Source organism: Chiloscyllium plagiosum, unplaced genomic scaffold, assembly GCF_037043375.1.
Source record: "Chiloscyllium plagiosum isolate Xiang-an unplaced genomic scaffold, Cpla_swu_hap1 HiC_scaffold_12, whole genome shotgun sequence".
Lineage (NCBI taxonomy): Eukaryota > Metazoa > Chordata > Chondrichthyes > Orectolobiformes > Hemiscylliidae > Chiloscyllium > Chiloscyllium plagiosum.
In genome coordinates this window covers 25,385,137-25,402,085 of record NW_028270150.1, presented here as the reverse complement: position 1 = coordinate 25,402,085, position 16,949 = coordinate 25,385,137, and the positions used below count along the sequence as shown (strand labels likewise).

Genomic DNA, 16,949 nt, shown 5'->3' with positions numbered 1-16,949 from the left:
ACTCCATCTGACAAATGATTGCCCACTCACTTACTCTATCTATATTCCTTTGCAGACTCTTAATCTCCTCCTCACAACTTAGTTTCCTATTTATTTTGTAGCAAGTTCACTAATTGGCAAATTTAGCTCCATTTGCACTCAGTCCCTTCATCCGAGTCATTGATATATTTTGTAAAATAGTTGAGGCCCCACCATGAATCCCTGTATCACTCCACTGGTTAATCAGCCTGAAAAAGAACTATTTTCCCCTACTATCTACTCTCTGTTAGCTAAACAATCCTTTATCCTTGCTTGTATGTTAACCCCTGCATCAAGTGTTCTCAAACAGGAATGAAAAACAAGAAATCAGAAATTGAAACACTGTGGGTAATCTTGATACCTATTGGAATGTGAAGACTGCAGCTGCTGGAGGTCAGAGTTGAGAGTGTGGCGCTGGAAAACCCAGCAGGTCAGGCAGCATCCAAGGAGCAGGAGAATCGATGTTTCGGGCATGAGCCCTTCATCAGGAATCCAGGCTTATGCCCAAAACGTTGATTCTCCTGCTCCTCGGATGCTGCCTGACCTGCTGTGCTTTTCCACACAGACTCTCAACTAATACTTGATACCATCAGGCGTATTGACAACGGTCAGCCCACTCATAACTTCACCCATACATCTGAATTTGACTTGCTTATGCTCAGATTGCTTTTCCCCAATGAGTTTTGGTGCATTTCTAAGCTACAGGAGCAAACACAATCGCAAAAGCAAATATGATGTGATGCATGATTTGTTTTAAAATTTATACTTTTTCCCCTGAAAAATAAGATCAAACTCTGGCACGTGCAAATTGAAAATCTAATAATGAACAACAGTCATAAGAGGAATAACAAGTTTCCAATGTCAGTATAGATACAATTAGCAATCCTTGCTGGATTACTGTTCCACCTGTGCTAGTTCCTTTCTGATAACTCATCCAAATAGTCATTCTAATGTTCTAAAATGTTAGCAGGCTGTTCACCATGACATTACCACATCTGTTCACCCTCAATGTTCACACAAATGCACACCAAGCTGGAGTTCCTAATTAGCAACCTGGAGCAGGAACTTTGGCCAGCTTCCCATTCCTAATTTGGAATATGATGGTAGTAACACCATCTCTACTAGTACTGTAAAACTTAACCCCAACAACCCAACCCCCCCCCCGTCCAGGCACCTTCCCCTGCCACCGCAGAAATTGCAAAACCTGCGCCCACACCTCCTCCCTCACCTCCATCCACGGCCCTGAAGGAGCCTTCCACATCCATCAAAGTTTTACCTGCACATCCACCAATATCATTCATTGTATCCGTTGCTCCCGATGCGGTCTCCACTACACTGGGGAGACTGGACACTTCCGAGCACAGCACTTTAGGGAACATCTCTGGGACACCCGCAACAATCAACCACACTGCCCTGTGGCCCAACATTTCAACTCCCCCTCCCACTCTGCCGAGTACATGGAGATCCTGGGCCTCCTTCACTGCCGCTCCCTCACTACCCAACTCCTGGAGGAAGAACGCCTCATCTTCCGCCTCGGAACACTTCAACCCCAGGGCATCAATGTGGACTTCACCAGTTTCCTAATTTCCCCTCCCCCCACCTCACCCCAGCTCCAAACTTCCAGTTCAGCACTGTCCGCATGACTTGTCCTACCTGCCTATCTTCCTTTCCACCTATCCAGAAGTATCACATTCATCCCACCCCCATCCACCCATTGTACTCTTTGCAACCTTCCCCCACCCTCCTCCCCGACCTATCACCTTCATCCCCACCCCCATTCACCTGTTGTACTCTATGCTACGTTCTCCCCACCCCCACCCTCCTCTCATTTATCTCTCCACCCTTCAGGCACTCTGCCTGTATTCCTGATGAAGGGCTTTTGCCCAAAACGTCAATTTTCCTGCTCCTCGGATGCTGTCTGAACTGCTGTGCTTTTCCAGCACCACTCTAATCCAGAATCTGGTTTTCAGCATCTGCAGTCATTGTTTTTACCCTGTAAACTTAACTGCTAACTTATCACACAACACGGAGAAATTAGAGTCCTCTTGATTTCAAATGCCTGGAAATTCACAGGGTAGACTTGCCAAGGTCCCAAGGGACCTCTCAAATATCCGAAGCCTCCAGCATCTCCTGCTCCTTGGATGCTGCCTGACCTGCTGCGCTTTTCCAGCAACACATTTTTCAGTTCTGATCTCCAGCATCTGCAGTCCTCACTTTCTCCTACTTTATTTCTACATACTCTGTCATTGAGTTGCTAAGGTCCTTCTTCACCAAATATTATTCACTAATTAAGAATTTGTCAGAGAGGATTCCTGGGATATTTGATCCCACCTTCTAACTCAGGAGGTATCCACCCTTTACACCCCTCACTCTGACAGAACCAAGGCCAGGGATCCTCCATAAGGAAATCATTGGTACAGGTTTGTATGTCATCATTGTGAATGTCTCAGAGGGGAAAAACCCCGGAATTTCTGCCTCTTCTTACTCTGCTCCTACAACTGCACAACATCCTCACTTATGTGAATAAACTGGATTCCCACCACATTCCTGGCACAGTCTATGAACACAGAATGAATGAGACTAACTCTGGAATAATTCTATGCAATGATATGCTTTGAACAAAAATTAACGAGGATTCACAGACTAAACTGCCAGTCTGTAATGATGTAAGTCTGTGTATTGTCACTTTTCTGTTGTTGAGATTCTTTACACTTTTATAAATCCCTTCTGAGCAACTTGCTTCCAGATCTCCTTTGTCAGTTGTGTGCAGTAAGGCAGCTGGCCAAGGCATGTAAGTCTTACAAGTTAACACCGAAAGGAGAAGCCTGCCCAAATTACTTAATCTCCCTTTAAACAGCCAATAAATCTTGTGCCGAGAATTGTAAATTGTCCTTAGGTGCATACATTGGTCCTACTTTAAGAAGCCTCACCCACTTGGTACACACGTCAGGAAACTGTAGGTGTGCACCAAACCATTTTCCATCCATTAAAATTAATGAGAGAAATTCATGGTGAGAATGCATGCAGAGTTTTTGATGTGTATTATTGCTAACAGGCATGAGTGCAATTTCATAACCATGGCCTATAAACAGAAAATTACGTTTTCCCCTCTTGAGACGTGTAACGTGTGATGACAGGTTTTCAAAAATAATTTTCCACCTGTATTCTCATCTCAAGCTGAGGTAAATACCAGTGGGGATCAGCAGATCACTGGCATCTGTACAGTTATAATGTATGATTTTATCTCTCTCCCTGGTGGGTTTTCATCCAATAGCTGCAACCACAATTTTACCAGCCAAAGGGGTGGTATCAGCCAGCCTAACTACTAGTGAACCAACTGACCAATTTCCCACTTAAAAACTGATGCAGTGATAGCCAGGATTTATCCAACCACAGAGTTACCAGCTCACCTCACGCCTTGCCAACTTAACACCAAGGAGATCCCTGACTCACCTGCTACAACTCGTCTTGACTTTGGCACAGGACCTGAAGTGGACACTGCTCCTGGTGACACTCCTGGTGCTAGAAAGTTGTCAGCCTCAGATTAGCATCAAGCTCCAATTCTGGTATCTGAGGTGGAAATTCTTGTTCCTGAGGGGAAGTTGTTCCTGCACACCTTTCATAATTGGCATCTGGGCAGATAATGACAGTACGTACACGGTACCGTGGTTTATCTGGTTAATGTACTGGTCTCATAAACAAACTGAATTTGGATTTCAGCAGTATATTCATCTCAACCTGTCATGAAGTGGCTTTGGGCCCATCCAGCATTGGTTGAACTGCCAGTAGTCCTGGTACAGAATCTTCATTCATATGTTCTGTGGCATAGTGGATAGTGTCCTACCTCTGAGCTGGAAGCTGCATGATAAAAATGACTCCAGGATTTGATGGCCATTGGAGGTGTGTTTGTAACAAGGCCAGTCAGACTAATTATAAATCTGTAAATCCTCCCCATTGCAGTGAGAGCTGGACAGGCCAGTTATGCTTGATGTGGAGTGACCCCTCATGTTACAGCCCTTGGTGATAGGTTAGTGATCTATTCCAACAAAATTCAACTAAAATAGACATAAGCATGTGCTTTGTCTGCCATTAAGCATGGGGAAAACAATATATGTTTGAGTGGTTCACATATATAATCATCTGTCGAATAGTCTGTCAGGAAAGTAGGTCTGCAGGAACTGCGGTGGCCCAGAAAATGCACCCTCCTTTGTAAGTTTTGGTCAACACATGGAACAATAATCCAATCCTACCACTCAATGTTTACATGCAAGCTTCAGCAAGAGACACTGCCCAATAATCAGCAGTAAAAACTCTGCCCATTTTCTTCCCCTTTATGATGTAGGATTCTGATGCCAGTATTGCATGTCTGGAGTGACCCTGATTAAGGCCAGCCAACTCAGGGCTGAACTTGGGATTTTCCTGGTCTGTGTGTTATTGCATGTTGACATACTGAATAATTGGGATAACCACTTTCTTACAGCAAAACTTCTCAATTCTCATCTTCAAATTTTTATCTGTGTCCCCATTTAACTAAGAAACTTCAATTTGTTTTCTTTTTTAAAAAAGTCTTTATACAGTTATGTGCGTTGCAACAATCTACAGCAGACAATTCTTGTGTTGGATTTTTTTCTTGATTAATCCTACTTTAGCTCTGATAAATGTTATTATTTTTGTTGTCATTAGAGACTTCCATGTAACTACTTGCTATTTTAACATTGGACTGGTGCAGCATGTGTAGGAGTAAACAGATTGAAATGTCTATAGGCTGGCTTAAAGCCAGATATTCTCAAACAGGGCAAATCAAAGTACCTGCGTGTGATCTATCACACTAACACAGAGGCTGTTCTACCCAGATGGTGTGAATGGGATTGTTAGGTCATAATGTTGTATGTATTTCAGAAAAGGTAGATACATGTTTCATCTGTGTGACAATCTCATTTTTCGGTAGACCCACTACAAAATACTTTTGAGACTGGTGAAGCTTAGAACCTGGGTGCAAAAGTCTAACAAGTCTTTAGATTTTGAACCAAACTGCAATAATAAATGTTCACGTTTTTCTACCCCATACTCCATTCAAACAATAGAGTTTGTTTCATTTTAAACTCTTATGATCCCTTTCCCACCATCTACAGATTCTTCTTATACTAGGTTGGCAACCTGTTCTCGGAGTTGCAGCAATAATTATGTTACAGTGTTGGTCTTTTTAAAAGGTTACTATGCCCTTGAGTTTTTTTCACCCAGAGAGGGGGTAATTGGCCGGTTCCAACTAGGCTGTATTTGAAAGGTTTATATTGGCCCTTTTTGTTTACCCCTAACAGATAATGCCTTTGGCCTAGGGCTTTCATATCTTTTAAAATAAACAGTACAATCAAAGGGGAGTAGCCATCTAGCTGTGTAGCTAGCCTTCGTTTAGTTTAGAGCTTTTGATTCAGTTCAGCAGCAGTGTGTGTCAAGAAAGGTTGATGGGGCAAGTCCAGCCAAGTACTCTCTCTCTCTCTTTCTCTCTCTCTCTCTCTCATGCCAAGCCTGGTTTGTTTCATTTTCATTCTTTGTGCTAAGGGATGTGTTTACCCTGTATTGGGACTGTTGCAAGTAGTTTCAGAACGGCATTATTAAGTCAGGATAGTCTGTTGGTTACTTTAGATAGGATATGTTATCCGGTATTTTCTGTTCTTTGTGTTTCATTCTGTAATTTTATAAATAAATTCTACTTGTTTAAAACTTGATCGTCAAATCAGCTAAATCACTCCAGGAATATACACTATACACTTACCTAAATAAATAGCAAAGTTACAGTGTGGGCTACCTGATTAAAAATGTTTTGAGGGATCGGGCCTGGTCCATAACACTTAAGATAAACTAAAACAGTCAAGGTTGGTTGTTGGTCAAAACCCACAGCTCCCTTGTGAGCAAGCTAACCCTGCATCATTTAATCCTTTCTGTCTGCCATGGCAGCCAAGTTCATATAATGAACTTTGCAATAAATCATACACAAACATGCTGCTCTTCAGATACTTGATCTTTGTATTGCTTATAAAATGTAATACAGAATTATACAATACAATGTGTGGTGCTTCTATTTAGATGACACTTCAAATGGGTGAGTATACTGTGCGCATTTCTCATAATAATCGTCATTTTTTTCTTAGGAAAAACAAAGGCAGCTAGGAGTGAGAAACATCTATGCTAATCGAATGCTGCTGGATCATTCAAAGAACAGTCGGTCATCAACAAGACATAAAGGTAGATTAATCTAAGTGTATTCACACAAAGTTGTTCCATAACATTTTGTCAATAGGTTCAGAAGTCAAACCCTCATGTGTTTCAGACCCTCATTGTTGAATATATTGCAGAGTTAGCACAGCACTGTCAGGAAAGGTGTGGTTCAAATCTCTCTCTAAGGCCTCAATATTAACTCTCTATGATGAGCAGAAGAGAGTCAAGAAGGTTAGATAATAAAGGTCAGGGAACAGAACCCAACCTATCTCAAATGATCTTTACCATAGCTTGGAAGAAAGGTGAGGCTTCACCATTGTATTTAAATCATGCTCTACACTGCATTTGGGGGCGTGATTTATGTTTAACAGGTTTCCCAGGATTAATGTTTCAGCTGTGTAACCTTCTATCAGAATCTTAATGTTATTTGTTCTCTCTTGTTGTGACTAGTGGCCACCCCACACTTCCTGCATTACCAAACTTGATTTCTTCCAGTGATTAGAAACCATCTCTGATAACTTAGGTGAATGTTAGGCTGGGAAAAAAAAGAAAATGTTCATGGAATTCTGCCTTTATCATTAGTAGGGCATCTGGGTCCCTCAGATATCAGGATTTTAGACAAGCTGCCTCATTCCTCTACACCCTTCCATATCCCCAAAACATACCCGAGCTTATGACTTGACCACAAAATCTAGGCAACACTTCTGTGAAGGAATGTTTGAGATGTCATCTTCTGATTAAGACATCAAATCAGGATTCTGTCTGCCTGTTTCAGTGGTTCCTGTTAGAGCTGCCTTCATAATCTGTTGACAACAAGTTGCATTGTCAAGAGTCACATTCTCAAAACTCCCTAAGTCACGTTCTTCATTTTAATATTTAACTTTGGAAATGTCTGTGAAACCAGCTCTACATGACTGTTGTAATTCTCTGACACAATGAAGAATACAAAAGGAAATCTATTAGTTTCTGAAGGGTTGTCTGATGACCCTCTTATTGAGTTTAAATGGACTACTACCTTTGCCTAATTCGTTAGGCATATCCATAAAGACTCTTACCAATTTTTATAGATGCACCATAGAAAGTATTCTATCTAGTGCATCACGGCTTGGTATGGCAACTGCTGTGCCCAGGACCATAACAAACAAGGGAGTTGTGTATCACGCAAGTCAACCTTTCATCTGTTGACTCCATTTATACTTCTCGCTGTCTCAGAACGGCAGCCAACATAATCAAAGACACCTCCCACATCGGTTATAATCTCTTCCAATCTCTGCCATCAGGCAGAAGATACAAGTTCTTAAACACACATACCAACAGATTCAAGAACAGCTTATTTCCTGCTGCTATTAGATTTCTGAGTAGGTGTCTCAAATTTTAAACTTAACACTGATTTCCTTCTTGGGTGCACATTCTCTTCAGCCATAACATTACATTCTTCGCTCTTCTGTTACTCTAATGCACTTTGTATGGTATATCTGCCTGTACTGCAAGTAAAACTTTTCATTATATCCAGGTACATGCAACAATAATAAATCAAACCAAATCAAAGTTATTGCACTTCAAAATAGTTAATTGAAAGTGAAATGGTTTAGGCCATTTCTGAAATTTGAAAATTGAGTCCAGCCTATCTTTAACTTACTCTACCACAGCCTGTGCAACATGTGTGATAATTTATTTGTAATATCCTTTAAAGAAATTTAATTTTGAAAAGGGAACAAATTAAAAACTACTTTGTCTAATTGTTAATGAAAGTAATTCAACAAGCGTGAAACAGGAAAGGACAGATCAGGTAATAAAACCAATTTGTCAAGCTTTTTGATTGTCATGCCACACTCATAAATGAGGTTTATTATAAATTTTGCAGAATCATGAAGAGTTGCAGCATCATTTTAATGATATGCTATAAACTGAGCACAAGATGGTGCTATAGTGCCATCACTAAGCAAAAGCTCATTGGGATAGAGTTGAGGCTGGGGATAGGTAGAAAGGGTGGTTGGAGAAATACATTTTAACTTAATTATGAGAGTATAAATAGTCCCAGTCCCACTAATTCTCCATCTTGGGTGTCCAGGAACACTTTATGCTATGATTAATCTTTTAAAAATACCTTTATACTGAGTGTGCATACTCACAAGCATAGAAAGTATCTACAGTCTGCCGCCTATATAAAATAAGTCACCGAGCTCAATTTTTCACACATTATCAAGTCAAACTATTCACTTAAATAATTTATAGCAATTATTTTCTTCTAATCAATATGATACAGAATCAGTGTTCTTCATCTGAGTGAAACCTTGTCCTTCTGCAAGGCACTCTGCTGTTGTGGTTGGCTAAGAATCTAAATTAATTGTGCAGGCAGATTAAAATTATTGGTGTCACTCAAATACACAGCCACCTACAGGAAATCCAAGCAGGTATTACTATCAACATCTCTATGCTTGGTATTAAAATTTTGTCCAATTACTCTGGAAAATACATAAGCTAGAAGGAAGATGGAGTGGAATACAAAAATGGACACTGAATGGGAATTGAAAGATTAGGTGATCTTACTGAAGCCATGATTGAGTAAAGGCCTTAAAGAAAAAGGCCTTTGGAAATGTAAGGAGAGGAGAGCAAAATGCGAGCTGATTAGGAGGAGAATTCCAGAATATGGTTACTCAAAGCTTTAATATTGGTGATGGTATCTTAGTTGTTTGGTGGTCAAAACTTGAGTTAAAAGGCATGTTTAGCATTTTGCAAGAATACCAGTGTCAAGGGAAAAAAAAGTTTTGCTGAATGAGAGGAGAGTGCTGATTGGCTGGCAAATGAACTCTGATTGGTAGAGATATTGTCATTATGGATACACCAATTCATGATGAATAACAGTTAACTGCCAGCCTCAATTTAAAGACAAAATGTTTAGAAAACCTGTGTCTTTTTTTCAGCAATGGTGGTGATAGTTGGCTGCTGAGGGCTGAAACTGCAGAACCAGTGTAAATTAGACAATATTACAGAAGAATACTGAAATCAATACGCACGAAGATAGGATACCAAGATAGGAAAATGGATTAGGGCTGTGTCTCAGAAAGAGTTTGTGAGGATATATTGCAAGGCCTGGTGTCTGGAATGACCTGTAACGCATTGGATCTGCAGTTGTAAACTCAACAGTGTGAAACTGTGTTTTCACACTATTGAACTCTGAGAATAAGGACATGAATAACATGATGGATTTGACTGCAATGGTGTTGAGTTTCTGGCAAAAACACTGGCTCCAGGCTCATCCAGGCTGGAAGCTGAATGTCAAATAAATACATAAGAGCACAGTGGATTTTAGGGTACTGTTAAGAATTAAAGTTCTTATGGTTTTAGTATATCTATGGATTTTGTTTGTAGATAACAACCCAGAAATTGCAGGAATGGTGAATTTCATTCAGAAAGGCATGAATTAGATTTTTCTACAAAAAAAATAATTTTACACCGTAAATTATTGGAAATTTGTATTGGTCATGGCACAACCAGGTTATTTGAGCAGCTGTAACCTGATCATTAGGTCCAGTGATGTATCTCCTTAATCACTTTCATTAAGGATAGATGAAGAAATAAAGCAAATAATAATGATGAATCAGAGTGAATTATAGTCAAATAGGATATAGGCAAGAGATTAAAGTGATAGAAAGGAAACTTAAGAAAACAAGTTGAGAAGTCATTAAGAAAAACTGACGACTTCTGGGAGTAGTAGACTACGGTTTCATTATTCCTGCCAGGACTTTCAAACTGGAGTGGCTTGTCAGGACCATAACTAATGCTAGTTTCAAGCCTTAGCCATGTTGTGCCCCAGAAATAAGGCAACATGGCCCAACTTCTAGACCCTTGTATGCATTTGGCCTTTTCCAGGAATGCCACTATTGAGATTTGGAGAGTTACAGCAGCAAATGCATGCTCCATCATTGACACGTGCTGAACTCCAATGCAATATCCACCATATTGTTTCAGAATCTTATATGGTGATCACTACTAAGATAATCAACACAGCTACCTGATGATGGAACAGTGCTATGAAAGCTAGTACTTCCAAATAAACCTGTTGGACTATAACCTGGTGATGTGTGATTTTTAACTAAGATAATTAAAATGAAGAATTTTTCAACTAAAAGAATGAACTACACCTTCTCAAAAGCAATTAGGCCTAGACAATTAATGATGGCTAAGCCTGTAATATTTAGATCCTATGAATGACTTAAAAAATGACTCCATGCATGCACATACATGCTTACACTCATTTCCTCTGTATCACCTTGACTTTCCTTACCTGTATTAGCTACAACGCGATTCTGGCCCCAATAGTTTGAATGGCACGACTATTGTGTGATTTTCTTTTAATGTGAGACTGCACAAGCACAGAACTGTCGTATTATAACAGAACTGGCTGTACAGTGAAAAGTGTTCTACCTCCACAATCTGGCACCAGTTTGAGATACAAGAAGAATAAAAGAAAGGACTTAAATAGAGTTTATCTTCATAGACCAGGGTCCCAAACATAGCTACCACCTCTATAAGGTCTCCTGCAGCCAGGAGTCCCCGATCTGCTATTGCTGCAGCTGATGCCTCACTGCCATTCCAGGGGTCCACAAGACAACACACAGGCAGCATTCCTTACTGCGCTAAAGTGTCAGCCTGGACTGTGTGCTGAAGTTTGGGATTTGAATCTGCAGTCTGCTGATACCCTGGCTAAGATAGTAAATGTCATTAGAAAGCCAAATCTGGAACACTGAAATTAAAATGTGAATATTGGAATGAAATAAATGAGTATAAACTAATTTTAGGGCTGTGATTAATAAATCTACCTCCACACAGAGGGACACCAACACTTGGAATAAGCTTTCAAAAAGGATTGTAGAGTCAAAGGCAATTGATGCAGTTAAAACATATTGGTCAAATGATGTTCCCTATGTGTAATTTTCTTGCAATCATGTGTAATAGTATCCAATGAGATAGAGGATTCAGTTTCATGCCAATAAAGCCTTACAGCAACATTTTTTTTCTTAGAAATCCCTCTGGACTATTAATGTAGTTTAATCTATTTTTCTAATCAACCTGTTCCAAGATATTATTACACACCTCTGAAGCAGATGGGACTTAAATGCAGTCAAACAATATTACTTATTGTATCAGCATGGTGTTAACAAAATTAGCCCCTAAAAATTCAGTAGGTGTTCAAACGCTGGATTTGTGCACGAGATCAATAGGAGATTTTAGAAAGAGGAAAAAATTGACATAGAATTCTTTCTTTTGCAATAAGTAAACTTTGCCTACCTGCCATCGTCCTCAATCAGTTCCAATCAATCAAATTTTGTCACAAACTCATTTCCACTTTGTGCCTTCCTTTGTAATTAGCCCACAACATTTTTATTAGTTAAATGGAAACATTCTGTTTTACTTAATAGTAAATAATATGATCCTTCTAAGCCATTTCTAAATTCAGAAATTTAAACTTGTGTCCCAGGGTTAATAAGTGCATGTCATCAAAGTTGAGGATCAAATTCTATTGTCTCAAATAGCTTTGTTTACATTCCCAGTATGAATGAATACCTATTATTCCTATTTAATTAGACTTTGTTTTTTTTTAAAAGAAAATGACTTTCTCTATCCTGTTTCTTAATCTTCTGTATTTCATAAAATCTTTCAGTATATGGCATTGTAAATTCACCTGTTTTGCAATTAAAAAGAATGACAGTAATGATGTTTGAATGTGCTGCAATGGAATAAAAGCTAAATATGTATAAATTTCACTCGGATCTGGACTATGGTAGGTTCTGTAGTAATTCTGCAGTTGCACTTATTGTATCTTTTTATCACACAGCTGAAAATGTGGCCAAAGCAATACAGACAGAAGAATCTTTGTCTCCCATCACTTCTTTTTCTCCTCATAATGTCCTCCCAAATTTAGAGAAGAAGTCTGCACATAGTGAGGTAACCTTTTATTGAATTTCTATTTCAACCAGACTTCAGATGTAACATACCCTGTCATTTGTCAATTAACTGATACAAAGTGATTTTCATAGTAGTTGCACTAAATACCAAAGAATACTTTATTAATTCCAACTGGCACAGATAATTCTATTATAGTGGTGGTTAAGTTGATAAGTTCACTTTTCAGTTACAACTGACACAACTAGAAGGACCTTGATTTGTGTTAACTAGCCTTACAGAGGATTACGGTTGGGCTCTGACATTGAGTTAAGGGAGGAAGGGGAATGAAATTAAGTCAGGTTATTCTTGCTGATTATTGCAGAATTCTTCATTCCTGCAGAAACGTGTGTACACATGTTGAATAGCTCTTTTACGCTCACTGTTTAGGCTTATTACTAAAGACTACATAGTGTGAAGTTTTGAAATTTGTCAGATTACTAGCATGAAACTGTACCTTTAAGTAAAGAATTAAGTTATGTCAAGTTAGATGGCGCACTGATGCAATGGCCATTCAGTGTGTTAAATCTGTATTATTGCTTGAAGGTAAATTGTGCTGTTGAATTAAGTAAGTTCTGTCCAAACAGCTGTTTTGTATGTTCACCTTGCTGAGAAATAAAGCAGCTTAAGCTCTCTTATGTTACAGCAGTAGAGTCCCTATCCCTGGACTGGGAGGCCTGGCTTCAAGTCCCATTTGCTCCAGGGGTGTGTAATAACACCTCTAAACAGGTTGACTGGAAAAAATAGGTTAAATAAAAAACACATTTGAAATAATGCAGTTTGAGCCCCCTTGTGGCACAGTGGTAGCATGCTTACTCCAAAGCAGGAGGCTTGGATTCAAGTCCCACCTAGTCCAGAGGTGTGTAAGACATCTACGAACTGGTTGATTAGAAAAATAGATTATCTTTTTAAAAGCAGCTTATTGATTTGAATCTGGCCTTGTTTCACCAAATGTTGCTCAGAAACTGCCTTCTATGATATTGAAAATATACATACTCAGAAAAAAGCAAATATCCAGTTCAGCTCACAGGAAATCTAAAAGTCAACCAACATAAAATAGCAAAATCTAAAGATGCTGAGCAGGTCAAAATGAACAGAGACATAAATAATGAGTTTATTGGCAGAAGTCAAAAATCATGAGATCCATAAGAAAGAATGGAACTCAGAGAGAAAGATAATCTCAGTTAACTGAGGTTTTAAGATGAGGGAGTAAGAATCTATGTAGGGAGAAGTATTTGACAAGTGAACGAGTAGAGAACGTCAGAGCAGAGTAGATTGCAGGAAAAAAGAGAGGTTAAATTTGAGGTCAAAGATTGGCGGCATGAAATAGAACCGAGAAAAAGCCAAGATAAGCCAACAGAGACTCTAGACCTGGGACTCTATCAAACCTTAGTACATACTTTAAAGAACAGGGTAGTATCGTTAGATTTAGCCAATATTTGAATTATGAGTTAGTCAACATAAGGAAAAGAAAAATAAATAAGCCAGCTGACTCATGACATTACTGAGCAGAAACAAAACATCTCTCAGCTATCCTGCTGACAGTGCAGACTCTGATATTAACCTATGTATTATTTTCAGGGCTTGTGAAGTAACATTACAATCAAGCCTATGCTTGTCTTCAATGCATTTTAATTTTAGAATACAACATTAGTCAAAAAGTACAGGAGCTCAGAATTCTAATGCTATCCTTCACCTGAGTGAGATTGAAGAGAACTGTAGCATTTCCCACAATGCATTCTGATTGAGGTCTTCTAGCTTAGCACAGACCAGTGATAGACCTAGGAGAATTGGGTCTGCACTAAATTATCAGGGCAGCCACCTTGGCTTAGTACTCTTTATTATTATTGCTCTGCCTCAAGTGAATGAAGTGTGATAGAGTTTTCTGCTGTGTACCTTGATTTTTGTTGTGTTTGTTTAATTGAAGTGAGTGACAGCAGCAGTATGATGCCCAGTCATGTAATGAAACTGGGGACAGTTGAAAATAATGCCTTGATAAAAGTGGTACCACACTGCTGTTATCACACTGCCCTTGAGATCACACTCAATCAATATACAAAAGCTTATTTTAAAAATAACTATTTTACAACAGAAGGAAGCACCAAATGAAGCTAATGAAGATTGCAAAACATCAAAAATACAACTCAGAAAGGAAGAGACTGAATTGGATTTTGAGATGGAAAGACTAAGAAAAGGTGAACCTTTCATATTCTCTGCAGTAATGCACCTGAACTGAAAGTAATTAATTATTAGAGATGGCATGAGGGACAATAACTACATCAAATATGTTTTTAATTTTCAAGCACTAAAGTGCTGCACCACAGAGAGTGCATTTTCCTAAAATCATCACTGGTCTTCATTTGCTATACTATTCAGAGAAGCTGGACTGAGACCAGGAAAGTGAGAGTGGTGAGGTTTGGGTATGGGAGAAGGAGAAAGAGTAACATTAGAACTCTCTTGCAATAGAAAGGTCCACTATCTGACCAATTTTCCAGGAATGAAAGATATCCAAAAGAAACAGGGAGAGGTCAACTCTATCTTTGGGAAGTAAAAGTTCTATGAAGATTATGATTGTGAAAATAAATTCATTTATGGAATGTGGGCATTGCTGGCTGGCCACCATTTATTGCCTGTCTCTCGTTGCCCTTGAGAAGGGAGGTGATGAGCTGTCTCTTGAACCGCTGCAGTCCACCTGCTTTGGGTTGACCCACAATGCCGTTAGGGAAAAAATTCCAGGATTTTGATCCAGCAACTATGAAGGAATGGCTATATATTTCCAAATCAGGATGGTGAGTGGCTTGGAGGGGAACTTGAAGGTAGTGGTATTGCCATGTATCTGCTTTTGTTGGTGACAATTAAGGTTTTGTATTTGTATAATCAATAACCACACTTACTGGTTTTACTCTTCACTAATAATGATCAAATGAATAATTAAAAACACATATGAGTGGTAGTCTTAGAGTCATAGATTCATGTAGCACAGAAACAGACCCTTCAGTCCAACTCGTCTATGCTGACTAAGTTTTCTAACTTAAACTAGTCTCCCTTGCCTGTGTTTGGCCCATATTCCTCTAAAACTTTCCTATTCATGTACTCATCCAAATGTCTTTCAAATGTTGTAACTGTACCTGTATCTTGCGCTTCCTCTGGCAGTTCATTCCATATATGAACCACCCTCTGTGTGAAAAAGTTGCCCTTTCTCCTTTCACCTTAACAATATGCCCCCAGTTTTGAATTCTCCCACTTTGCTATTCACCTTATCTGTGCCCCTACGATTAACTGTATAATTTCTGCCCTTGTTTGTTTTACCAGAATGCAGCACCTTACATTTATCCAAATTAAACTAATTTGCCACTCCTCAGCCCATTGACCTAATTGATCAAGATCTGTTTGTAATCTTAAGTAATCTTCCAACCCTCCAACTTGGCACCGCCCTCTTGAACTGTCCTACCTGTCCATCGTCCTTCCCACGCATCCACCCCACCCTCCGCTCTGACATATCACCATCATGCCCCACATTCATCTAACTATCTCATTCCTAGCTACTATTCCCCCAGCCCCCCCCAAACCCCCACCCCATTCCCCCATTTATCTCTCAGCCCCACTGGGCACCAGTTCCCCCCATATTCCTGATGAAAGGTTAATGCTCAAAATGTTGACTATCCTGCTTCTTACATGCTGCCTGACTGGCTGTGCTTTTCCAGTATCACACTTTTTGACTCTGATCTTTAGTATCTGCAGTTCTCACTTTTTCTTAATCTTTTTCACTGTCAATTATACCATAAATTTTGGTATCATTCGCAAACTTACTAACCATGCCTTCTAAATTTTCTTCCAAATCTTTTAAGTAAATGACAAACAATGATGGACCCATTACCAATCCCTTTTCAATGTGTTTGTCGAGGGTCCGTTAGTAGTGGTTTAAATAACGATGGGGAGCAGGATCCTGGATGTTATTTTTGCAAGGCTAAATCTAGAAGTCAGATGGATTGACATATCCTTACTTAGAGTTGGAAAGTTGAGTGGTATTTGGTGTTCTAACATTTACTAAGTTCATCCAAATCCTCGATAGCCAGTGGCTCCACATCAGTAAGATGTGAAGAAAATTATCTCGTATTTTTAAAAAAGGAACAAAAGTTTTGGTTTGGTTATCACAGCAATTTCCAGAAAGCTCATTCCACTGTCAGATTCCAGTATAAAAGACCAGAATGATGTCACTGTAGAGAACACATTTTTTGTTATATTCCACATATTCAACTGTTATAAATTCTACTGGTCACTTTATTGTAAAGAAGGGGCAATGTAATGGCTCAGCGCAATAGTCCTTCAACTCCAGTATTGGGCTTAACGCTGCCTCAGAATACTGGAGTGAGAGCCTTATGTTCCAGCATGGTTGTAATTTGGCTAGAATGAACATGGTCACCACTAGGCTTGGCCACAACCACAAAATAAGTTCCTAATTTCCAATAATCAGTGATATCTTACTTTGAGGAATTGTAAGAATAGATATTGTAGGGAAAGGAGATGTCATCGTGATGTTATATGGCCTAATGTTTGGACATTAGGCAGCAGAAAGAAAGGCAGGAAGAAAGTTCATTTGTTAGCCACCTCATTACTTCTTCTAGACATCCCAATGGTACTTAAACCTCATGAACTACTTTCTGTTGTACAATTGCCATCATAATATAAGGAAATACCAATCCTTTGGCTGTTTTCCCTGGAGCATCGGAGGTTGAGGGGTGACCTTATCAAGGTTTACAAAATTATGA

At 39.3% G+C, this 16,949-nt stretch overlaps 1 protein-coding gene across 5 annotated transcripts in view; it reads left to right on the top strand.

Moving 5' to 3' along the window:
* Positions 1 to 16,949, top strand: part of LOC122554839 (lebercilin-like protein) — a 91,675-nt gene that overhangs the window by 58,569 nt on the left and 16,157 nt on the right. For 4 of the 5 annotated variants that reach the window (XM_087992523.1, XM_087992521.1, XM_043700187.2 and 1 more), the window contains 3 exons: positions 6,168 to 6,261; positions 12,074 to 12,183; positions 14,273 to 14,375. In XM_087992523.1, coding sequence (XP_087848649.1) covers positions 6,168 to 6,261; positions 12,074 to 12,183; positions 14,273 to 14,375 — 307 coding nt within the window. The remainder of the gene's footprint in view (positions 1 to 6,167; positions 6,262 to 12,073; positions 12,184 to 14,272; positions 14,376 to 16,949) is intronic. The other variant, XM_087992522.1, reaches the window with a different exon arrangement.